At 47.3% G+C, this 25,489-nt stretch overlaps 1 protein-coding gene across 11 annotated transcripts; it reads left to right on the top strand.

The window, feature by feature from the left end:
• Positions 1–5,986: 5,986 nt before the first annotated feature.
• On the top strand, positions 5,987–25,351 carry BID (BH3 interacting domain death agonist). 11 transcript variants are annotated; one of them, XM_085570053.1, is made up of 7 exons: positions 5,987–6,118; positions 17,465–17,571; positions 18,919–18,987; positions 20,832–21,009; positions 22,278–22,420; positions 23,236–23,439; positions 24,546–25,351. In XM_085570053.1, exons 3-7 carry the CDS (start codon positions 18,979–18,981, stop codon positions 24,555–24,557), a joined length of 546 nt encoding a protein of 181 aa, XP_085426179.1. In that variant the 5' UTR covers positions 5,987–6,118; positions 17,465–17,571; positions 18,919–18,978; the 3' UTR covers positions 24,558–25,351. The 11 variants fall into 11 exon arrangements, with proteins under 11 accessions (XP_085426179.1, XP_085426177.1, XP_085426178.1 ...); XM_085570051.1 differs by having other exon boundaries at positions 5,987–6,206; XM_085570052.1 differs by having other exon boundaries at positions 5,987–6,252.
• The last annotated feature ends 138 nt before the right edge of the window (positions 25,352–25,489 follow it).

Raw genomic sequence — 25,489 nt, 5'->3', positions numbered from 1 at the left:
ACACAGAAGTTTGCATGGTTTCTTGCTCTTGGCTCTCTGCCTCCTTCAGAGAGGTCTCCTATAAGCCAAGATCTATGATTTGAATTCACCTCTGACTTGGGAGAATGTCCCATGCTGAGGGACAATGGGTAGGAGTGTCCATGGGGACACTGAGCAGTGCTGGTTGCTAACTGTGGAAACCCATGTTTTCCACCCAAAGTGTTCTCCCTTTATTCCACCTAGTGTTTTATGCTAAGGCATTACAAATTAAATCCAAATACTCGTGAAACCAAGCAGACAGACAGGCAGCTGCAGTGCTACTTCACAACTGTGCGTGTTTAGCAAGTTTAGCAAAGGCACCTGCCATTCCAGCATCCCAGAGTGTTGCCTTTACCAGCAGGATGGCTAATGAACAGAATTCCTTCCCGTTTGCTGGTGCAGGGCCTGCTGCTCGAGTCAGACTGGCAAAGGTAGTTTACACAGTCTGCATTTGAGGGGCCACTGGAAGCTGGAGTTCAGGAAGAGGGGAAAAAAGAAAGTTTACTGTGAATTGTCTTGTGCAGAGAATTGGCCTCAGTCCATTTTATAGTGCACTGGGTATATGGATCACATCTATTTTGTAACAAAAGGTCATTGAATGTGAGCTGTAGAACAAAGTCCTGAAGAAGAAACACCAGATGGTTTCTTTTCCCTTTCATGCTGAGGGACATTGGTCAGATCTTTGCAATGCTGAGGAGTGAGATCACTTCCGGGTGTAATACCTTATTGCACAGAAAACCCACATATTCTAACCCTAAACTCTTCGGGTTCTGCTGAAGGCCTCCAGCGGCAAGAATGAAAACAAAGAGCTAACATCGCACACACAAATTGATTTAAAATACACTAAAGGGAATGTTAAAAGGCCTTTTTATATCAAAATGGTTGTAAAAGGCACAACTTGTTATTTGCTGTTCAGTTGCACTTTAAGAATATGACTTGCATATCAGTAGTGGGTTTTTTTACTCTCTGAATATTTTTAATTCAAATTTTGTATTTTTAAAGCTGAAGAAGGTTCTTGTGAGCACAAGATTCCTTATTTGTATCCGAATCCGAGCAGGATGTTCTAGCTCTTCGCGCTGCCCGCAGCGCACGCTCAGCCATGCGCGTTCAGTGACGTGTGTCCATTTCACGTGTGAGGAGAACCAAGGGACCCTCAGCTCCTGAGACGTGGCACGCGAGGGTGGCTGTCCCCAGGTGACGTGCCCTGACCCAGGGCTGGCCGCTTCATCCCGGCAGCAGGTGGGAAGAGAGCCGAGCTTGGAACCTGAGCCGTGTTGGTTTCCAAACGGGCACACTGAGGATGGGGCAAACCCTTCAGCCCCCTGCAAGGAAGGGAGGGGAACACCAGCTCCTGGAAGAAAGTGCCCAGGAAATAAATGGAGGTGGGGGACTGAGGACTGCCAGAACAACTAATCTGTTGTTTTCATAGTAATATTTTTTTTTTTACTCTTCTGTTCCTTTTAACCACATTTTCATTAAAAGTCACAACTGGCTGTAAAATTCCGAGCTTCAGAGAACTAATGTGTGGGGAGGTGACAAGACATTTCAGCTCCAACTTTCAGACATATTCCTTCTTTCAGTTAACCAATACCCCCTGGTCTCACTAGGGCATGTTATAAACTGCATTGCTGAACATATTTTAGAGCAAACTGCAAGTTTTAAAAGTCTGTCCTTCTCTCTCTGTCTCTGCATTTTCTGTAAATATTTGTTTGTATGTAAAGGCACCAGTGGATCCTTGGGCTACCCCCATGGTCAAGAATCTGAGTTTTGTGCAATGCCTAGGCCTCTGTTAGAACACGGTGCTTGCATAGAGCTAGTGTGTGCACTCTGGTGGGTTTTAATATTTTTATACATCCCAATCCTGAACGTTAATGAAGTATTCTAAGTGGTCTAGACAGCATGATCTAGAGCAGCCGGCAGTTCCCTTTTGTCAGCAGCTACACCTTGTTTGGTTAACATTCTTCTAAAATGAGTTTTCCATTAAGTGTTTGCACCACACACCAGTGGATTGAGAGAGGTGTTACATTGTAAAATCTCCCATGTACAAACTGAAAAGCTGCAGTGGGAATTTCAGTTGTCACTGTCTGCAAGGAAGAGCGCTCTAAAGCATACTAAAAACCAGCCTGTATATAGTTCACAGAGATCGCTGGCTGTTGACCTTTGCAAAGTAACAGAGATGGGAAGCTTTCCAAAAGTTCCTGCTTTTGGATTGTCCAAGCCTGCTACCCTGCCTGTGTGTTCCTGCTTGGCAGGTATTAGGCAGGGTAGCAGGCAGATGAGGATGTCACTGGAAGCAGGTGTGAAGGGCAGGATGCCATGTTCTGATGGCATTGCAGTAATTTAAATACTCTATATCTGTGCGTGCATGCGTATGTATGTGAAGTCTAGGTCAGGCAAAGGGAGTTGCTTTGGCATCTGCCTTTTTGTGTGAACCTGAACTCTGATATTCAGATTGTTCAAGGCTTTTACGGTTGGCATGTATGGAGCGTTAACAGAAAAGTGAATACCCTACCTGTACAAAACCAACTCTGTTCCAGCCTGTTTTCTTCTATTTGGTTGTGTTTTATCGTTTGTTTTTATGCACACTTGCTTCATTGGTGTTGAGATTTTAGCACCTCAGATGGCCAACTGAACTAAAAAAAAAATAAAGTCATTAATTATTTTTTCTTTTTTGTTGGTGGTACTATTGTTTCTTTCCTCTGATGTCACTTCCTTGGTTGATGATTGATGAGGCCCTGAGATAAATCTGGGTGTTAAAGTGTCTGGCTTCAAGTTTTTGCTGACTCATTATCAGCCACTCTAAATAATCTGATGCAAAGAAATCAGCAATACATCCCCAGTACACGTGCATAGTCTACATTGTTTCTTCAGATTCTGAGTGAAGAGAAATTACTAAAAATAGCCAAGAAGGGATGAAGGTAATATAAATTGGGTTGTAGTAACTAGGATTTAATTTTTGTATCTGAAGCTCACTTCCTCAGTCTGCAGCACTAGCCTGAACATCTGATGCTGGTGTAGCAGCATTCAGTAATTTTTTTTTTTTTAAGGAGCTGAAGTTTCACACAGGATGGTGGGGGAAATCCCAGCCGGGGAAATCCCAAAGTGTTGCATTTTCTTGCCCACTCAACCATTTACAAAAACAAAGGATAAACTCTGGTGTTCCTATGGTGGTGTGATAAAAGGAAGCCTATTACTGCGGCAGGGGTGAATGACGCCTCGGATTTCCCCTTGCCTGGAGGCTGGGCCAGCAGGCTGTGCTGCAGGTGGCAGGAATGACAGCTCTCGCTGCCTCACTTGTGCAGCTCAGTAGGGCAGCAGGTCCATTGAGTACCAAACCTTACAATTCTTCCTGTTCTTTTGGTCTTTCACTCCCCCATAGTAGTGGGAATAAAAATTGTAGTGGGAGAAAGCTGTGATTACCCAGGGATGGGGAATCTTTCTGCTGTCAAAAGGCCAGTCCATGAGGATTTTTCACTGATGCCAGAAGAAAAATGAATGTCTGGAAAGTGACTGCTGGATTCTGGAACACAGGAGGTTAGCTCGCATCCATAGTCTTCCAACACATCATCATGGCTTTTTTAAGTTACACTGTAAATTTGTTAGTTCTCAGTCCCAATTAGGAACAAAGACATTCTGCTGTTTGACAAGCTGTGGATGGAACAACAGGTCTAGGAATAGCTTTATCTGTTCCTAGCTAGGGCAAAACCTACGCTGGCCCACCAAGAAGAATGCTCCTGCACAGATTAGCTGCGAAATCGCACCAGTAAAAGACTCTCTAACAAGTAAACCCCACCCCAGGAGCTCAGACTGGTGGCAGCTGCTGCTTTCCTTTTCCCTTGATAATGAAAGTAGCCTTCAGAAGCCTCTGACCCTTTCCACAGGTGCCATTCCATGCCCACGAAGCTGCCTTGCCCACCCTGCATCGCTCCCCTTGGCGCAGAACCACAACCCCTCCCTAGCTCTTTCCTGGCAGAGGTGAGGAACAGCACAGAAGTTACCAAGGTGGGAGGGTGAATGTTCCCTCCGCTCTCGGGAGCACAGGAGGTGGGTTCATTAAGAAGTGTGCAGAGCCTCTTTCTGGCAGCAACAGATATATTTTATCTTACACAGCCCTCCTGGCTGTATTCGGCCTGGCTAAAGACAGGAAACTTCTCAGGAGCTTGTCCAGAAAAATAGCTAAGGGAAAGTAATGTCTACTACCCCCTGCCATTCTGGCTTCACTCATGGTTTTATAGGGGTATTTTTGAAAAGTCCTCACCATCAGTGCTGTGACAATTAGCATTTGCTATCTACATCAGCAATTGCATTTTTAAGTCACACACATTGGAGAATGAAAACCTGATCCTGTAAGGATTCTACTTGGCCACACATCTCATAAGAATTCCAGCAGGTCCTGAGTGTATCTTCCTGCTTTAAATCCTAAGCATCAGCTGCAGTGGAGCAGTTACCAGAAAAACAACCCTTTAGGTGGCAGTGGGTGAAAGAAACAGTGCTGGCATGAGGTGGCTGCATCTCCTCCTGGAGCCACAGGGAAGAAGGGGCCTCGTGCTTCATTTTATAGATACTACTTGAGGGATATGATGAAGAGTCGCCTCCTTCCTTAGCATGCATCCTTTTACAAGCACTCAAAAACAGCAACCAAAAAACCCACTGCTGCAGAAACCAGCTTTGGTAAAAGAGCTGGTTTTTGCCTTGGCACCTTGGGAACAATGTGAATGCCTGTGGATACCAGGAAAGTGGATAAACTAGTATTTCCTAACCTGCTGAGTGTGTGGGGCTTTTTTTCTGCATATCTCAGGTGCAGAAATCACGTGGCTTTCTGTAAGCAAAAGATAGCATCTCTTTTTTATTATTCATATGTTCTATACAAATATATAATCCATATTACTAAGATACCAGAAACAAAAAGATACAAAAAGCTCCACAGTGATTTCTAAAAAAAAACAAAAAACAAAAAAAACACGCTTTGAGAAGAAGGGAGAGGGGGGGACAGTGCTGCTTGAGGCAGTGATGACTTTTCAGGACAAAGCCAAACAGTTCGGGAAAACAAACTTCAGTTCCTTGAAATTTACATGTTGGTGTGTCATTTTTGATTCCCCAACACCATTGCCAGCAGGAAGCCAACATGACTTGAATCATAATTGACTCAGTCTGTTTTGCAGAATCCCACAACTTTAAAAAGGGCCCTAAGGTCAGGCACACTCTGCGGGGCCATCCAAAGCCTGAGCGTGGCACTGCCACTGTGAGTGGGCATGTTAGGAAGGAAAATGTGTCAGGAAGGACACGTGTAATGAATAGCAGTTAAACACTGCTGAAGCAGAGCTATGTTGAAGTGTAAAGCTGTATTAAGAAAGAATTCCTTGAAGTAGGACTGTATTACTAGACTTGAAAGGAGGTTGTAGCAAGGTAGGGGCTGGCCTCTTCTCCCAGGTAACAAGTGACAGAATGACAGCACAAAGTTTTCAACTGTGCCAGGGGAGGTTGGGGTTGGACATTGGGAATGATTTCTTCACAGAAGGGTGATCAGACATTGGAACAGCTGCCCAGGGAGGCGGTGGAGCCACCGTCCCTGGAGGTGTTTAAGACAGACAGGATGTGGCTCTCAGCGCCAGGGTCTGGTTGGCAAGGTGATGTTTGGTCACAGGTTGGAGCAGATGATCTCAGAGGTTTTTTCCAACCTAAATGTCTGCAAACCTGCGACGCCTGTGATTTCAAGCCCGTAAAAACGATCTTAAACAAAAATCTGCATTTATTCGGCAGGGAGAGAAGCGGCTGTAGATGGGGTGTGAGGAGCCTTTGGCCACGCAGCACCAGGTGGTCTCCCGAAGGAGGAGAGTGGAGGGGCTGAGGGGAGAAGCGTGCCAGAGCGCGGACAGGGCGGATCTCCGCTCCCGGGGCGATTCCCGGCCCATCCTCCCTCGGGCCGCCCAGGAGCAGCGGAAGTGCCGCGCGCTGCCTTCCCGCCCGCGGGACGGGGCGGGGCCCTGCCGGTCTAAAACCGGGAGCGGCGCGGCCGCCCCGCCGAGCGCCCCGGCCCCGCTCCGCTCCCGCTGAGTGCTGCCCGTGCTGCCCGGCTCCGGCCCCGCTCCGCTCCCGCTGAGTGCTGCCCGTGCTGCCCGGCTCCGGCCCCGCTCCGCTCCCGCTGAGTGCTGCCCGTGCTGCCCGGCCCCGGCCCCGCTCCGCTCCCGGTGAGTGCTGCCCGTGCTGCCCGGCCCCGGCCCCGCTCCGCTCCCGGTGAGTGCTGCCCGTGCTGCCCGGCTCCGGCCCCGCTCCGCTCCCGGTGAGCGCTGCCCGGCCCCGCTCCGCTCCCGCTCCGCTCCCGGTGAGCGCTGCCCGGCCCCGCTCCGCTCCCGCTCCGCTCCCGGTGGGCGCTGCCCGTGCTCTCCGGCCCAGCTCCGCTCCCGGTGAGTGCTGCCCGGCTTCGGCCCCGCTCCGCTCCCGGTGGGCGCTGCCCGTGCTGCCCGGCCCCGCTCCGCTCCCGGAGGGCGCTGCCCGTGCTCCCCGGCCCCGCTCCGCTCCGCTCCCGGAGGGCGCTGCCCGTGTTGCCCGTGCTGCTCGGCCCCGCTCCGCTCCCGGTGAGTGCTGCCCGGCCCCGCTCCGCTCCCGGTGAGTGCTGCCCGTGCTGCCCGGCCCCGCTCCCGGTGGGCGCTGCCCGTGCTGCCCGGCCCCGCTCCGCTCCCGGTGGGCGCTGCCCGTGCTGCCCGGCCCCGCTCCGCTCCCGGTGGGCGCTGCCCGTGCTGCCCGGCCGCGGCAGCGCCGCTGTGCGCGGGGGGCCCGCGGGCCGTGCACGTGGGGCGCTCCGGCCGCGCTCCCGGGCTCGGAGCTGCGCGGGCCCGCCCGGGAAGTGCCGCTGGCCGCGGCGGTGTTGGGGCTCCCGGGCCGCGGGGCGTCAGCGCCGGGGCCGGAGGTGCCGGCTGCGGCTCGCAGCCCGCCGAGCCTGGGGGGTGAAGTGACCCTGCGGGGGTCCGTCTGCGCGTTCTGCTTTTTCTTCTGGCTGCTGGAAACGCCCCTGCCTCCCGGCCGGTCTCCCGGCTGCTTTCTGCCCGCCGAATCCGGCCGCGCGTTTTAGCGGTGCGGTGTCTCTTCTTTGCTCCGAGTGATCCCCGCTCTGCCACCGGCCCCGGCCCCTCTGCTGCTTCTGCGCCTCCCCCCGAGCCGTCCCTCCGCCCCAGGCGGTATTTCATAAAGCCACACAAAGTTCTCTTTGCCTTTGGACTGCGCGGCGAACTGCGGCAGCTCGCCCTGAGTTTCTGGTGCGAGTTGTCAGACACAAGCGGTATTGCTGGGATAGAGTTAAACGCAGCGGCAGAGGGTGTGGGAAGTGGCGGCTGCAGCGAGGCCAGCGATTTCTAATAGCTGTAGGAAGAGCAGGTGGTTTGTTCAGATGAGTCAGTGCGTGCTCTTGCCTTCCACAAAGCTGTGAGCTGCCTTTGGCTGGCCCTTTGTTTCCCGTGCGCGGCGTTCATATGGGACGTGTTGGAGTCAGGGTGAGTCAAGGCTGGAGCAGGAGACTGCATGCGGTGTGTCAGGTGGAAGGGAACGGAGTGAGCAGGGCTCCTTTCTTAGGGTATTTCTGGAAGTTACACGCTCGGGTGATGGTCTCTGTACCTCGGAGTGACACTGGCTCTGAAACTGGTGGGTTTGGTGAAGGGGGGATGTCTTGTTTTAAAGGATAATATTTTGTAGCTTTAATTAAAAAAAAAAAAAAGGCATAGTGCCTCAAAGTTACTTAAATCACTGAAGTCTTCATTCAGAAAGTCAATGCTTACTGACCTTTTCTTTATGTCTCTTGGAGTATCTGGGCCATAATCTTGTCACGGGATGCTTGTTATCTGTTCAAAACGGTTAAAGTGTTCAGTGGAGGAAGGAGCAAGTGGTTCCCCGACAGGAAATTGTTTTTGTTTTGGTTTGTTTTTTGGTAAAGGACTTTTTGCAAAAGTCCACCTGTGGGGAAGAGTGGTTTTTGTTCTGTTATTACTTCTTGTCACTAATCAGACTGAAACTGTTTTCACCTGCCTGTGGAAGCATAACATCTTAAAAGGTGTTATTTAAAAAGAAGGGACTTTCTGTGTGGTTTTTTTTTTCCTCACCTTTGTAACCTCTTTACATTACTTTAGTGCTGTTCAGTGTCTTTAGGATGACTTTGCAACACCCGTTCTTGGAGATCTCATCTGTGTTACACACCAGGGGAATGCATTGTATAAAAAGTAGCATTCTAGTACCCTGTTATTGGATTTCTACAACCTGACTCTTCCCATTTTCTTGTCTTCTGTTTTAGGTCTCTTGTCTTTCATTAGAGGTAACTAGCAGGGCTTGGGGACCTGCTGAAGCAAAACACTTCAGTTGTGCATGTGCAGAATGTAAAAGGTGATTGTAAACCTGTGGATAGGCTGCCCTGTACCAAGAAAGGCTGGTGTGACAAACCTCCCCTTTGGATTTGTCAGCACCTTCTTGTTTGCATCTGGTGACATTTGCTGAATTTAAGAAGAAAAAATGTGACTGATTTTTGGTGAGGTGGTTTTGTTGGGTTCCTGCCCACCCAATTTCCTAAAACCAGATTAGGCCAGCTGAGACTGTGAGTTCAGCTCACTTTCTCACTGTACACAGGCAGCAGAACAGTGTGCAACACTCCACCAGGGCTGCCTGTGCAAACCAGGAGTCTGTGCTCCTGGGATTTGGGCATGCCTGAACCCAGAACCAGGACATTACACCTCTGGATAACATGAGGGCCGTGTAAAGATGCTCAGTGTGGCTTTTTATTTCTGTCGGATCCTAAACCAGTGAGAACTGTGATATATAATTAGGGAATTATGTGGGGGATGTGTGTATTCAATGAACACTCTCACCGGAGGTCATTCATGCCATGTTTCCCTATATTGTGTTTTTCCTCTGCAACAGGATGTCATCCACAGGCAGGAGTCTGAGGAGCTGACAGCTCAAACAGGGTTGTTGTTTTTTTTTTCTGTAATAGACTGAAAACGTTTAGAGTGGAAGCAGGCAGACACATAAATCTAGCGACTGTCACCTTTGGAGACCTTCCTAGGGCAGCCTGGTGCTTGGAAGTCATCGGATGGGGGAAAAGGGACTGTCTCTAATAACTCTGAACAGGTTTTGTGCCTGGTGCAAGGAGTGCTGGTGTGACTGTGGAGGAGCAGCCTCGAGGTGTTGGTTCCTTGATAAGGCAGCTCTTTTGGCCTCTGGGTATGAACTCCCCAGCAGGAAAAAGCCAGCCTGGTCTGCGGTTTCTCTGCTGAGGGGAATTGTGTGCAGATGGGCAGGTTTCATTTTCTCTGCTTAGCAATTCCTAGATGAGTAAAAGAGCAGAATTTACTGTCAGTGTTGGGTTGTTTTTTTCTCAAGGAGCTGCTTTCTCCTTTTTTTCTTGGCATGCTATGGCTTTTTGTCTGTGTCAGATTACAGAGTTTTGGGGGCTGGAATTACCTGCATATCTGTGTACTGTGCAAAGCCATGAAAGTATTTCTAATTAGTGAGGGGAGCTCGTGGCTTAGCCAAAGATGTAAAACTCTTGGAGGTCTGAGCCCCTTTTAATTTTGGATGGTTTTGCTTGGGGCTGGGAGAGGCTGCAGGGCGCAGAGTTTAGCTTTAACCAAAGCTTATCAGTTGTGATTACGGTATGTGCTTGTGGGGGTCCTTTCCTCAGATATTTTACAAGTCTGTTTTTTTTGACCCAGACAAGATGATGAGGATATAGGGAAAGAAGGCATAAAATGTAGATGGAAATGTTGAGTCACCCACTGTCCAATGTAATTCTTTAACTGTCCAATGTCATTCTTTAAGTTTGGTAGCAATCTGTTAAGCTTCCTGTGATTGCCTTGATTTGTATCAGATGTCTGCAGTGAACCATGTCCTGACATCCTGCTGTTACCTCATCTGTACTGGGATGAGAACAGGACTGTCTGGAGCTGCCAGTGGTGTAGATTAGGCACCTCCTTGCAGCCAGATGAGATGGCAGGGATTGCCTCCCGAGTTTTTTCTGAAGCAGTTGCTCAGTGTAGAGCATAGGGTTATGTTGTTGTTGTCTTTCACACCCTTCTTGGCAACAGCTGCTCCAAGTATCCTTCAGCCCTTTCCCCTTGAGTAGCTCCGTGGCTTAGAGCCTTGTTAACATTATCTTGGGCACTTGTTGACTTCTGCTCTTGATCCAGTCTGCTGCTTTCCCTTTTTTTTTTATCTCTCTCTTTGCACCACCATGGCACTGCTTGGATGTGCTGGTTGGCCCTGGTGGGCTTTGGCTGGACTGCCCTTGCTGACAAACATGAGGAAAAGGCTGTACCCTTCATTCATTATGGGAATTCTGCTCTTTCTCCCATGAGAGGATGGTGTTGTTGGGGTTTTAAATTCCTCCTACCTCAGTAGCTTGCTCCCCTCTTTCCTTTTCACTCTCAGAGCTTTTATTCAGCTTCACTGAAGTATGAGCAGGAGAGCTGGACTTTGTGTGCCATCATGGCATACGCGGATGTTGGATTTTTATTTAAATGTCTGCAAACCTGCTCTATTTCCTGGTAAAATACTGCCACTGCAACCTTTGGCCAGTTTTTAGTGCTCTTACTGCAGTTTATAGAATGGGTGATACCCAGGTCTCTCAAATACTTTGGACTGTTTTCTTCATCTTTAAAGGACAGATACGTTCCTTGGTAAGTGTAGCTTCTGGGTGTAATTGCTGTAACACTTTCAGATTGACAGCCATGGGAAACAAATCCCCTTAGATCAGCAGTTGTGATTTATTTAGGGTTTGTAAGCTCTTCCTTTGTTTCAACATCAGCCTGTTCCTCCTAAGGTAAAACTGAAAGTGAAATGGTTTTGCTTTGGTTTATATATAGTCATGTGTTTTCTCCTAGAAGAACAGACACTTTTCCACTGTGTGTGTACACCTACAGCTAAAAGAGTCCATAGGTGTTCCGTGGAAGAAGCAATGTGCTGAGGCATCTCCTGTTTGCCTGGCATTAGGAAATGTGTACTCCTGCAGGCACCTATTTGCAATTTTCCTAGCACAGTTCCCAAATGGCTCCTGCAGCGTTTCTTTGAGAAGGAGTGTTTTCTTAGCTCTGTATCATTGTGAAAGGTGTTTAAAAGAGATGATGCTTTCTTTTATACTCACAGTGGATGAGCTGCTGCTGTCAAACAGCTTTGATCACAGTGATGAATGCTGCTTGGAGTTACTATTATTTTTGTCTGCCTGCTTTGATGCACAACTTTATTTTTAAGGTTCTTGAGGGTTTCTGTGCTTCTGTCATAAGAGGTTCTTTCAAGATTATCTTGATTACTTTTTAAAAATATTTTTGTACTGGCTTCATCAGTTTAACTGTCATGGTGGGAATGGAGGTTGCAGTGCAGCACAGTGGGAGAAGGGAATCAAAGGATCTGTGTCACACTTTCCTTCTGGGGATCATCTCTGGCTGTGCTAGTGCACAGTTGTTTCATAAAACTGAGGCATGTAAGAGATGTTTACATCTCTGATACACTTGATGTTTAGGAGGAAGGGAGCCTGTTGAAAATTCATTTTCATGTTCTGGGAAAGCTGTCAAATATTGACACAAGGTTGTGGATGCTGTCAGAGCACATGAGTGTGCAGCTGTGGAGATTCATCTTTTGTACCATTTTCTCTAGAAATGGTTTGAATCTTTTTATGATGAATGTGAGAGGGTGAGCGGGCTGCACTGAAGTCATTCTGGGGAATACTGGCTGTGAGAATGCTCTTGACAGTAAATTGTCCAGTGCACCAAATCCTTGCTTAGCAGCTCCACGAGTTCAATCCTGGCTGTTGCATCAGCATCCTTGTTGTACCTAAGCAGGGAGTTCCTGAAGTGTTGTTCTTTGGATGTGTAATTACTGGTGGACCACTCTGGTTGAGTATTTAAACTTCACACTGAAGCATATTTACACCTTCTGTTTATTCCAGAAAGCAGTGCAGATATCCCCAGTGCATACCAGTCTAGAAAGGCAGTTCTTGTCAACTCACGTGGCCTGAAAGGCAGAGGGAATGCTACTGTTAGGGGTAACCTGTGTCCATAAAGCTGTCTTTTTGAATTCTTTTTTTTAATTACATCTGACCAGTTTCTTGTTTTGCTTATCTAACTTGCCAGTCAGGCAAAGGAAAGACAGATTTACATTCCTCTTTACTGCTGGTATCAGCTGTGAAATGCATCCAAGTTGCAAACTTACATGGCATTCTTGATTTTTCTGACTGGTGGCTGGTGTGTGCTCATGCTGGCACTGAACAGTATGAACATGTATGAAAACTGAAATCAGGAGGATTCTTTTCTCCTGTGGGTGGCATGGCAGTTCTTGTATCCAGTCCCACTTTCTGAGATCTTATGGCTGGCAGAGCCTGTCTGAGTGCAGCTCTCAGAGCACTGTTGCCAAGTGCCAAGTGTCTGCTGCAGGAACTGAGCACTTTGTCACTGCTCCCATGTAAAGGCAGCTTTGCCAGGGTGCAAGGGTGCAGTGCCCGTGGCCCGGCTGGGCCATGCTCTAAATCCACAAACAAGTCTTGCATTTCTCTGGTTGGACACTGTCACTTGCACATCACCAGTGGTGGCTGGAGTTTGTCTCAGTACTGCCTGCTCTCAGTCTGTTAGTCCTTCCTTGATAATGTCCAAATACTGGAACTGTGATTCCTTGGTGCTTTTCCATAATTTCTAAGAGAGAAACATAAGAACTGCTTGGACGTGCACTGTGCCATTATAGCAGGGGTCTGTTGCAGCTGCTGGGCTGAAATGTTAGATTTTGAACAGGACCTGCAAAGACCAGCAATCTTGTCTGATAGTGGTGATGGTGCTTTTTTATCAGGGTTTGCTCTGCTCCTTCCAGCCAGGTCCCAGGGAAAGATAGAAGTCTTTTCCTGACCTTACTGAGGAGGTGATGTACAGGATGAGCTTACATCCAAAGGGCTGGTGTTCCTTTGCTCAACACCAGAGGGGAAAATCTCAGCCCAGTGCCAGATCCAAGAAACTTCCTGCACTCTGATAGCCAAGATCCAAGTCCCGCCCTTGCCTCCTGGGCGTAACTATGCCCAAAACTGGAGATGTGGAAATTCTGTTTGGGTCCAGCTGTAGTAGCTGAATTCAAATTCCAGCTGACTCAGTGTAAGCTCAGCTGGGTCTGTAGGTTGGAAGAATAAGATGTTGTCATGCTGCCTCTGTCACTGATCCAATACAGAAACCACACTGATTGAAAGCTCCTGCCTACCTGTTTTTTTTTAATGAGCATTTTTAATATGGCAGTGCTCCTTCTTACTCATTCATGTGCTGCGTTGGGGCTGGTCACCAGAGGTTTTTGAGCCAAATGAGAAGGGTGGTTGGTGAGGGATTTGGATGTTTTTCTTCCTAAGAAGTCAAAGTACTGCCCTGATAACCTGAAGATTGCTGCAATTCGTGTCATTGTGAAAGGGCAAAAGACCTTCAGGAACTTAAATAAATTTCTATCAAAAAGGCCTTACTGACAGCTTGTTTTTATAATTGTCTCTAATGAAGTTTTTCTTCCGAAGAGGAAGATAAACTCCCTTTAAACAAGGAGTGAAATGTATTTCTTAGTCACAATACACAGCTGAGAGTGCTTGTTGTCCAGGCTGAGATGATAATTCTGTACTAAAGCAGCATAAAGAAGCAAAAGTAAAAATACCCCAGCTAAGGCAGTAGTATTAGGCATGTTTTGCATCAGGTGTATGAAGAGTAATGGCTTTGTGTTGGTGCTAGGTTTTGTTTTCCCTTGCTGGAGAGATTGGTAGTGGCATTATTTACATCCTAAAGAAGGAAGCAATTTGAAGCTGAAAGGAAGAGAAATAAAAGCTGAAAACCTCAAGCAATTGGCTGTCCTGCTTAGGAGTATCAGGCAGAGGTTGCCCTGGTTGGATTTTAAGTAGTCTCATGATTCCTGACTAACAGGGCAGTCCTCCCAAGAGCCAAGCAAATAAACTACAAGTGACTGGGGGACTGAGCTGCTGGTATCTTCAAGTATGCTCCTCACGGCTTGTCAGTTTTGCCACTTCCAAAACGGGCTCTTGATGTTGCCTCCTGCCTCAGAGGCAAATGGGGGGGAAATACCCTTGGTTTGGAAGCAGTGTTCCCTGTGGCAGTGAAAGTGCTGGCACTACCAAGCCAACAGCTTTGGTGTTAACCAGGTGTACCAAACCATCCTTCAGTTTCACAGTTTTCAGCAGCATGTGTGCATCCATACATGCCCACAGGCTCTTGTTGAGCCCATCCTTCACCTGGCTTACACATTGCCAGGTGAATAGAGACACAATGTCTCTATTCTCCCATCACACTGCTTTTCCTTCCAAAGCCTGGAAGCAAATTCTGCTTTTGGGGTGAGTCTCAAATGAGGCAAAGTCTTGGGGTGTTCTAAGCACTGGTGCAGGCTGGCAAATCCTTTGCAGAGTAAGGAGTGATGGGACAGGTAATGGTAACATTCTATGTACTCAGCACTGTTGGTTTGGCACACCAACAAAATACCTTCCCTGGGCTGGTTAGTTCCTGTCACATTTATGGGCTAGGAGCATTGCTTTTGGTGACTTTGGGCTCTGTGATGTGGTATTTGCTTACACTCTTCTGACCTGAAGTGCTGCAGACAACAGTGGCCCAGCTCAGAGTATCCCCAAGTAAGGAACTTCTTGAGTTGGTGATGCTGTTTCTCTTTCTTTATTTTGCTGTAGTAACTGGATATGTAAAATAGTTGTGCCTGTGGAAAGTTCTCATGAGGACAGTAAAACTGAGTGGTTATGGTTTGATATATGGATTTAAAATGCCAGGACATACCAAATACTTGGTTTCTCTGCCTGTAAAATGATGTCCTAGCTCTGTAGCTCAGCAGAAATATCTGCCTACAGGACAGGTAAGTGCTACCAGATCCTGAAAGGGAGAAATAAGTTACTGTTTTACTTCTTCCAGTAATTATGTCATCCTGTCTGCCACACCCAAAGTTCTTACCTTTCAGCTGCCACACAGGGAAAACTTCCATACTTCAGATTGGAAGTTTTTGACTTTGCAGTGACTGATGCTTTATTGTGGTTTCTGCTTTGGAGATTTTAATTGCTCCTAACTCAAACATGAGACATAAACATCTTGACAGCAGGTCCGTTGTCCCATAATCCAGAGACGCTGTTAAAGGAGTCAGTCTTCACAGGCCTGTGGCTTCCCTGCTGAGAACAGTAACCAGACAGTATCTGCTGGGAATAGTAACTCCCAGGCTGAGCTGTGAGGAGAGGTGAAGAATCTGAGGGGAAGTCATGGTAAGCAGAGCCACTGTTTGTGGGGTGGCTTCTTTTCTCAGCTATCTTGAAGATGTAGCGCAAGTGTGGAGGTGAAAACTGATTTGCAGGGTGACTTAGCACTGCTTCAGGGATTCTGGGACCTGCTGCTGTTATGGCAGCCCTGAGAGCTGTGGGGAGTTTGCCCAGCAGGTAACCATGGTGTTATACAGTGTATGAGGATGTTCCTGTGGATTGCCCCTCACTGCATGATGTGGGAGAGAAGCGTGGAGTGCCAGTTGTCTTGCAGTCCCTGCTTCTCCCTCTTTTCCACCCTACAAACTTTCAGTGCCATCTCTCCTTCCCCTGGAGCCAGGGGGTTCTGGCCCTGCCTGCTCTTGCCTCTAGTGATGCCACCCTTCCTTGGTGGACTGCAGATGGGAAAAGCTCCTCTGGTGAGTTCCATGTGAGATTTAAAGGATAGTGTAACTGGGCAATGAGAGGGAGAAACAGAAGGTGGGAGACCAGACCTGAAGGAGCTGTGTTATTGGAGAGCAGTAAGTCCCATCCCTCAGGGTGTACTCAGCCCCATCTAAAGAGCTGTGATTGCCTTGGAGGAAGCACCCACAGAGTTCACTTGTGAAAAATCACAGAATTCACTTGTGAAAACTGCCGTGTGTGGGTGGAATGAGGTATTTCCTACTGCACTGACAAGGCTGCTGGTGGATGTGCTTCTTCAGCTGTAATTATGGTTCCTTACCATATGCCTCTCCCACAGTCCTGCATCCCATGCAATGTTGAGTTGGAATGAACATGTCCTACCCTGATTCTGTAGAACTGATGTAAGGGTTTTTAACTTGTGGTTAAAGTACCCCCTTAATTTTTTTTCTAAGAAAAAGAGAAAGAACAGGTCTAAAAAACAGGTTGTAATCTTATGTGTTGAACGTGTCAAGAGATTTAGTGATTTCTTATAAGCAGCTCATTTCTCACAAAGAAATGTGAGCTTCTCACAAAGTTCATTTGTCTAATGAGTGAATTGAAGTAAAAAATGAACAATGTATTAAAATTAGTTGATCTTTCAATTATAATATCATATTAAAAATTTATTCCAAGATTTGAGCAGTCCTAAAGCAGCCTTAGCAAATTATCTAGTTTGACTCTGAATCTGAGTGCAGATGATGTCTGTACCCTTTATTCATCTTTTCTCCTCCTCCAACTAAAGATTCTTTTTACCCAATATAAGTTAATCTTTCCCTCCACCAGAAACAGTCTCAATCTGAATCTAAAACTACCAGGATTCCAAAGTCTTAATGATTAAAACATTTGGGTGGTATCAGCATGATTGCATCTGACTTTTTTGGGTTTTTTTTTTTTAAGTTTCCTTTAAGGAATTTGACTTCTCAGCAGGAACTTCATGACTATTGAAGCCCTTTGCATTGATTCAAAGTAGTTATGTAAAACTTGAGGTTCCTGTAATTACTAGTTAACTAAAATAAAAAGTAATTTGCCCTGTATTGTAGAAGTAGGAAGCCATTTTGGGGTGGAGAGAAATCCTTTTTCCTCTTCTCTGGTGTGTTTTTGGCCACCCAAGCAGAACTTTCTTAGCTGAGGGCAGGTATTGCCTTCAGGGTCATTCACTGCATGGGTGGTCAATCTTAGGTTTAGGAAATTCTGTTTGGAAGTTGTGTTCAGGTTCCCTTGTCTTCATTTTTTGCTGTATTAGTACTTTGGAGCATGGTGGAACTTTTAATGGTTCTGTTTGTGAGTTTTTATCTCATGTGCAGTAGACAAAATTGCTATTTGCAGCTATGGTGGGTGACTTTTTTAATGTCTCTATTTTTGTGAATTTGGTCTGAGGAGTGTCTATATCTGCACAGAGCTGATTTGATCCCTGAGGGAAGGGAAGAACCCACATATGTTGTAGGTCTCTTCTCCCTGCACAGCTACTGACATCTGCAGGTGCAGCAGGCACCTGGCTGGGCTGGAGCAGTCTGCCTCTTCATTTAAAGCAGAGAGTGGGAAAATTGCACTGAAAAGAAATGTTATTTCTAAAACTAGAATATGTACAAACTGAGGCTTTACCTAACCTAGGGAAATACTGCTTATGGTGACAGCTCCTGAGGAATTTGCACAAAACCAAAGTCCTGCCACAGACTTAATTCTAAATCCCCACTTTCCTCTTAATCTCAGTGTTCTGTTTCAAGTTCTCAAACCTGAATTAACATCTGTCTCTTCCAGCAAAGTCAAGCTCAGAGGAAAGGTCACCCTAACCTGTTTCAGAGCCCCTTCAGGTCCCAGAGAAGAGGACAGAGGACTCTCCAGCCAGAGCACTCCTTAGGATAGAGGTGAGTAGCAGCAATAGGGATTTGAATGGAACAGAGGAAAATGCAAAGCAGCAAGGATAAGCCTGTGTTGTAGCTGTTGGTCTGACATAATTCCATGAAAAGAAGAGCTCATGGTTAGGAGGCTTCCTGTTGTGTGTTTCAGACATTTTGCAGATTGTGTTTTGGTCTTGGACTTCTAAGAGCCTTTGAAAGTTGAGAGATTTGTGATCTCTTAAAATATAACTGTGGTTTGCTTCAGAGTTTGAATTTCTTTCTGCTTTCACTTCCTTCTATTCTACCAGTGCACTTAGTTATTTAAAACACAGATGTGAGGGATTGTTACTGTGGCATAGTCATTTATCACTAGCCCAGGTCTTTGATGGTTAGCAGACCTTTTGCTTGGGTTCCTTAGTGCTTCCAGCCCAGTCTTGGTTTAGAAGGTGCCTGCATAACAACCAGGTTGTTGCCCTGGGTGAAGAAGGCTTGGTAGGGAGGGGGTGCCCACTTTCAGCCAGGCCCTGCTCATCGAGAGTTGAACCAGAGACTTGTGTGTGCAGCTGTGGGACCATTGTGTCTAAGGCACAAATGCAAGGTTCTGAGCCACCCATCAGCTGCTCCTGGCAGGATGAGGAGGGAGCACTATGCTCCTACATCTCCCCTTTGTGAGGGAGAGGCTCTCCTGTGCTCTCCCTCGCTGGGTGCCTCTTCCCTTGGGCTCTGTCCTGCTTTCTCCCTTCTTCCTAGCAAGCCTCCCTTGAGGCTTAGCAGAGCTGCACTCATGTGACTGGAAGCCTCTGTTGGCACTTGATCCAACCTTCCTCATCGTGATATTTGTTGGGAAGTATTGAAATGAGCCTGAGTATCCTCATGGATGTCTTGCATGGAGGGTGGGGAGAGGCACCCTCAAGGCCCTGTGGATGTGTAGCAATGTCAGTTGGGTTTTTAATTTCAGAATATTCTCCTGTGCATGCAGATCTGTCAGCTCACCTGCTCTCAGGAGTTCCTCTCTGATCACCCTGCTCTTCATTCCAGCCTCTGGCTCCATGGAGGGTTGTCCCTCCCTTACTCAACAGCAGCTTTTGGCTTTAAAGCCCTATTTGTAGGTTGTGTCACTCCACTGTCTGACACACGGCAGGAAGCAGATTTGTGCCTTTTATTCACAGGGCCCCTGTCACTGAGACAGTTGCAATTTCCTCAGCCCCTTTTCATGACTGATGGTGTGTGATGGGGAACTCTTCAGAAATAGGGACATGCATCACTAAAAGGCACTTTTACTATGAGACATGGCCAGATACATAAGTACAGCTGTAAGATGTGGATGTATGGGGATTTTTTTTCCTTTCACTTTTCTTTTTTACTCTTTCACAGGACGAGGATTTCTGGTCTGAAGCAGAGGGTGACACCAGCTGCTCTGTCCCTGAATCCATTATGGAACAGGTTAGAGTCAAACATGTCTGAAGTCAGCTGTTCACAGTGTACAGTGGTTTTCTGGTGCATTTGTCCTGAGATAATTTGAAGGGAATAAGTCTCAGTGTTGGCTTGTGTCCTTGAATTTCCCAGAATTTCTGCAGTATTCCTGGCACTGCTCTGAATACAGGGAAGTGGATGGAATCAGTTAAGTTGCAAGTTGCTTCCTTGCAGCTCTCAGTGTGGCACTTTCCCTTGGGACTGCAAGCTGGAGATGTAGCTACATAAGAGACTACAATGTTTATTGATAAAGCTACAAACTGCTAAAACTAATAATGGAGTGGGCACAGCCCTGTGATCAGTGATTGCATTGTTTTGTGCAATGTTAAACACAATTATGATGCTGCTACTTAACACAAATCTTGCACACTTAACTATAACTGAAATGTCTGTCATCCTCCCCCAGCCTAGCTCATGTGGGATACAATTCTAACCCCCTACTCTACCCTCCTACCAGCCTTTTGAACACTGATACGTGATTTAAAAATGTATCAGTGATAAACCCAATGACCAGTCGAGCAGGCTGTGGAAGGGGATTGCCCCTGGTGCCCAGTGAGTTTGGGTACCAGGTGACCTGTCTGTAAACATGCATGCTCAGATCATGGAAGGTGTGCCTTCTGTTCATCTCTGACTGATCATATCCTTTCTTTTCCATTTGCTTCCATTTCTGAACCTTGCCTTTTGTTGACTTTGTCCCTCCTTTTGTCTACCCAGTCAAATATGGTTATGTTGAGGCTTTGCAAGGTTCCAGTCCCCAAAACTCCCTTTCAGTTACCAAGTTCATCCTGGTTGCATATTGTCAGCGTAACAAACCATTCTTCTTATTTTTCTTCTCCCTAGATAAAATTAGGCCTAAGTATTTTCTTATGGGCAGACCATCTGTATACAAGAGTAAAGATTTTCTTTCTCACTTTATTTCTGTGCTTATACCATATCCTACTCTCTTATCTATTTTGCTAAAATTTTTGGAGAGTCTCCTGGTTTTCTGGAGGCCTTAGTTGGTTATGAGGCCTGGTGTTCCAGTAGGGCCTCTTGCTCTCATCAGTCTGCCTTGTCTCATGGACTTCCTTGACCTAACTAATGTGGCCTGCCTTGCTTGAAGGCTGCAAGTTGTGTGGCCATGGGGACAGCACGTGCCCATTTACTGGGGGTGAATGTGCCATTAGAGGTGGCACTGATCTGCCATCTCATGTCAGTTTTCTTGTGAGCAGCTTCTTGGCTCTACAAGGAGCTGGATAGGTTTATTATGGAGCTAGTTGAGGTTCCTTTGAAGAGGGAGAAGAAATGTGAACCTTGAGGGGTTTTGCAGGCTTATGCTCTTAGCTCTATTTCCCACCTTGTGACTGCTGTGCTCTGATTACATGGAAGTGGGGAGCTCCTGCCTTCCTTATGCACAGCAATTTAAATGCCCAGTTCCCAAATACAGGGGTAAAACCCTTCCAAACACAGGTGTCTGAGTAAAGGAAATGGGTGGTTTTTGCTGAACTCACACCTTTTTCAAAAGAGGAACTCAAACTGGGGTTGCTGCCATTGCCACAGCTGGGAAGGTGAGGAGAAGGTGAGCTGGGTTTTCAACACCAATTTGTAAGAGCAGAGCCTTCTGTCATTCACCGTGGGACAGTCCTGTCTGGGTCCACATCCAGGAGCCAGTCTGCATTTGCTGAGGCCTTGTGGACCCCCTGGCTGATGCTGTTCAGGGTGCCCACAGGAGGCCACAGAGATGTGTTTAGGGTTGGAATACAGTACATGCCTAGATGCTCTGAGTGGGACATTTTCTAGGCATGGGCTTAACAGTGATTTCCTTATGTTTTCAGATCAATGGACCTCTTCAGATGGAGCATGCATTGCTGTTCACCTTCCTGGAGGTATCCTCTGACTGTAACTTCAAAGACCAGCTGCATTCCCTGCAAAGCCAGCAGATCATGTTGTGCCAAGGAAATGATGATGACGAGCTTCAGACCGATGGCAATCGGAGTGGCCACTTTCGGAATGGTGAGCTGGCTGAGCAAGCTTTTCTCCATCCTACATGTCTCTGAACATGGTGGTTTTCTTTCCCCATTTCCTATCTTTGTATTTATTGTCTGTTTCAGAGGAGTAATGTTTTCTCTATTGAGAAGCTTCACTGTGTGGCTGTTGGTGTTGGCTGGGAATTTAACACTTAGGTTAAGACAGCTGGTGCTTAGTACTTTCTCCATGGATTTCTACAGCAGCTGTCACTGGGTTTTGTCTGCAGCACATCAGACAAAGGCACAAAGCTGGTACTGGTGATAGCTGCCCTCAAGGAGTGTCATACTAAGCAGTTAAGTTAGGCCTCATGCTGCTCCTCAGATATCCCAAGTACTTGGGCTAGGATCTTGGAACAACTCGAGTTCTGGTCCTGAGTGAATCTCTTTCTACTCCCTTTCTACCAGTCTGGTGAAAGCTGTTCCTCATATAACTTCTGGTCCTGTTCCTGCTTTGCTAGCCATCTGCAGGGTGTCTACTGCCCCTTGCCCAGGGTGTCAGCTGGCATGTTGACCTCAACTGAAGCAGGGTGAGGAGGAACTGCTACAGTAAATGGCCCTCTCTCACACAAATTTAGGTGTCATTCCAAAAGCAAGTAGGACAAGGTGTAAGGTTCTCAGCTGAAAAAGGACAAATTCTGACTAGATGTAAGGAAGTTTTTTACAGTGATGGTGGTAAAACACTGGCACAAGTTGCCCAAAGAGGTGATGGATGCCTCACCCCTGGAAACATTCAAGGTCGGTGTGGCTGGGGCTTTGAGCAGTCTAATCTAGTTGAAGATGTCCTTGCTTATTGCAGGGGGCTTGAATGAGATGGCCTTTCAAGGTCCCTTCCAACTCCAGCTATTCTGTGAGGTGCTGTATTTTGGGTGGTGCTTAAGAGACAAGTCACTTAAAGTCTAGAATCATTAGGTTGAAAAAGACCTTCGAGGTCATGCACAGATTCCACTCTCTGGGTAGGATGTTGGCTATAACTGTCCTGTTCAAATTTTGGTTGGAGATATTCTAACAAGCCCTGCAGTGATTTTTTTGGGCAGGTAAGGCTGCACTTTACCTAAACTACAGATACAAACCCTGTTTGCCAGTATTTCTGGTAAGCAACTTGGGTGCACTTAAAGAAATTGATCTTAGACCTGTCATGAATACCCTCAGGGGTGGGAAGGAGGTTGCTAATGGAGATTAGCAAAATGCTGTGACCTGTACTGAACCGCATCTGACTATGGCCTGTGAACTAAATTCTGCTCTTTGTGTTGGCAGGGTTGCCTCAAACAAATGAAGAGGTTATCCGGATCATTGCTGCTCAGCTTGCTGAGATTGGAGACCAGTTTGATAGAGAAATCCAGGAAAGAGTAGTAAATGGCCTAGCACAGCACTTTCTGAATGAGAATCTATCTTATGAGGTGAGTGAAAAGCAGCTCGATAAGCAGTTTTCCTTTTAAATATTCTGCATCCTTCCTGCTGTGACTTTGAAGGCCTCTGAAAATTAATCCCAAACATTTGAAGATTTGTTAGAGGTGATTCTGTGGCAGAAGTTAAATCTGTAAATCAGGTTCCTTGGGCTCATTCCTTTCTGCAGATGGTGAAATGGTAGTTGTGGAAAAGGACTGACTTTGAGGCACTTTGTTCTCTTGATGGCCCCATGGCTTATATTGGAAAATGAATAGTCTGGCTAAGGCTGAGTTTTAGTACTTAAGATCTTTGTACTTTGGTGCCAAGTCCTGTATATCTGCTGACCATCAGATGGGTAAAAATTGAGCAGGTTAGTGACAGGAGCTGAATTTGTGCTTGTTACTGAGCACTGAAGAGACAGCAAGTCACGAGACCCTTTTCTGATGCTGTGTGTTCATAGGGGCAGTGTTGGGAGTAGCAGTGGGTTTAGGCCTGGCTGTGTGACCTGTTGGGGTGGCCTCTTCCTAGATGCAGGTGGCCCAGCATCTAACCTGCCTTGCTGCTGTGCAAGGGAAGTAGTTTGAGGTTTCTTGTGTTAAAAAGGAAAAGGAAGGCTATCCAAGGATTAGCTCTACATCTGGATCAAGGGCCATAGGTTGTTTGGTTTTTTTTTTTATGTAACAGGCAGGCTGCCATGGCTGGGAGGAAGGGGAGCAGCATCCTGTGGAGTGTTGCAACAAGCACATTAGTTATTGCCAGCACAGTGCTGGCAAGCTGTTCTGAGACCCCTTTCTACCACTGAGATCCCTCTCTTCCTCCCATACAGGAGATAATCCAGCACATGAACAGGGCAGTGAGAGAGCTTACACGAGCCATCCCTGCAGACATGGAGCAGGAGAAGGCCATGTTGGTGCTAACAATGGTCTTGACTAGGAGAATTGTGAATTCAGTGCCCTCCCTTCTACACCGTGTCATTGCCACCACTCTGAACTACATGAACCAACAGTTCCACAACTACATTCTTGAAATGGTGAGTGCTCGCATAGCTCTGTGGAGTCACAGCCAACCTCTTAGCTGTCCTGGCTTATTCCCTCAGGGGTGGCCCAGCTCTGAACCTCCTGTGGCCTGCTGGTTTCCCTGTAGTGCTCTGGAGCTTGGGCCAGAAGGCAATGTCAGTCCCTGCAGAGCTCTGGAGATGAGTGTGCTTGAGGGGGTCGTGTCACATGTGTTTGCCCCCTGCCCTCCTCAGAGTAGCCAGTGAACAGAGTGCATTTGTTCTGTTGGGCAGAGAGAGCTGTGACTGCTCCTCTCCTCCATGCAGTCTCCTCAGGGAGCTCCACCAGTAACATTCTGGTTAATGATTCTTTCATTCCCTCAGGAAAGGAAAGCCTGACCTGAGCTTTACTGGCTGCACTTCCCCAGTGTCTTAACCCTGAGCTCCCTGCTCTTGTCTTCCTCAGCTCCCTAGAGCTTGGGAGAACTGGAAGGGGAAAGGAATTGCTCTTGAGAATTAACACTAGTAGAGGAGCAATGAGAAACAGTCCAATCCTGTCTTGTTCTCTGTTGGCACTCGAGCAGAGGTGGGGAGGCTGTGCAGCTCGCAGGCAGGCCAGGCTCGAGGCCCCAGCTCCAGCAGCTAAGGAGTCTGGGGAGGGCAGAGCATGCACACGCTGCTGTTAAGGCTCCGAGGAATGAGGTGTGAGCGGGCAGGGCTGTGAGGCAGAGGTGACACTTGTGCCATGCTGCAGGCCTGTGGGACATCCTGTGCTGCAGCCTTGCTGTCACTGCCTCACCCAGCACCTGGGCACAGTGTCCCCATGCCGAGCCCCTCACTCTGCCCTTCCCTTCACTCGGTTTGGCTCCAGGGTGCCGAGTTATGCCGGAAATGAATCACTTGTGTGTGAGACCGGCCCGTGCTGGCAGCAGCAAGGGCAGGCAGAGGGCTGGAGCTGGGCACCGGGCTGTCCCCGCTGTCCCCGTGTCCTGCTGCGGGCACGGGAAGGAGCACGGCAGGTGGCACTGCTGATGCACCATCCATGGAGCTGCTGCCGGGCTCCTGGGCAGGCACAGGGCAGGGCTTGGTGCAGAAGAATCCTGCTGCTGTTAATAATGCCCCTTCTGTTTCTCTCCCTCCAGCTGGGTGAGTGAGCTCTCCAGGCCTCTGTGAAGCATGTGAATTCCTGAAGATTTTCCTTGATGGATGAAGACCACTTGATTTAGTCTTAAGTTCTGAAATACTGCTGTGAAAGGGGTGGCAGAGCTTCATAGATAGGCTTTTGTAGACTAGCATAGCAGTAATAGTAGTGTGAGCTGCCTGCCAGCTCTGCCAGTGTGTGCCTCTCTCTTTTCACAATATTTCTTATTTTAGCAGTAGCAGAGCCTGCCTTGTACCTCCACAGGGCCTGTCCTCTTTGTTTTTTCTAAGCAGCCATAGCATTTTGCTTCAGTTATTCGCTTCCCAGCCCTGCTCCTGCAGCTGAGCCGTGCTGAATGTTGTTCCCAGGAAGGCTTCAGGCTATGGAATGGGTGGTTTATCAGTGGGGAGTGGGTCTATCTTGATGAGAAGCTGGCAACAAGAAGGAACAGCCCTGAGGCATAGAGGGAGATGTGGCCAGAGAAGGCTGACACCAGGGTACTTAAGTATCAATCATTATACACCTGTGTTTGCTTGAAAAACAAAACTGACAAAAGAACTGTAAAGAAAAGGGCAGGGTAAGCACAGGGCAAGTTTTTTGATAATGCAACCTAAGAAAAAGTAGCATATTTTGTAGTCACATCTCAGACTGAACAAACTTGGACTCAGGTTGTTTTATATATAATCAGACAAGGTGGCAAATATGTCACCTGTGATTCAGCTGCCTCAGGACTTTTCCAAGTATGTAAATAGGTTTTTTTAAGTTAAATAAAGATTTCATCTCTGATGGCTACTACAGCTCTGCAGACTTTCAGTCTCCACCTGATTTTTTTTTGTGCAAGTACTCATGGCATTATTCTAATTCACCATGGCTTATGATGCAGCTGTCACCAGTAGAGACACCGGTCCTGTGCCTGTGCCTTCCATAAGCAATTTTTCTGTAAGT

The sequence above is a fragment of the Lonchura striata genome, chromosome 1A, assembly GCF_050655825.1.
Source record: "Lonchura striata isolate lonStrDom1 chromosome 1A, ASM5065582v1, whole genome shotgun sequence".
Lineage (NCBI taxonomy): Eukaryota > Metazoa > Chordata > Aves > Passeriformes > Estrildidae > Lonchura > Lonchura striata.
Note: the sequence above shows the minus strand (reverse complement) of the source record. Positions and strands in the feature narration are given on the sequence as shown.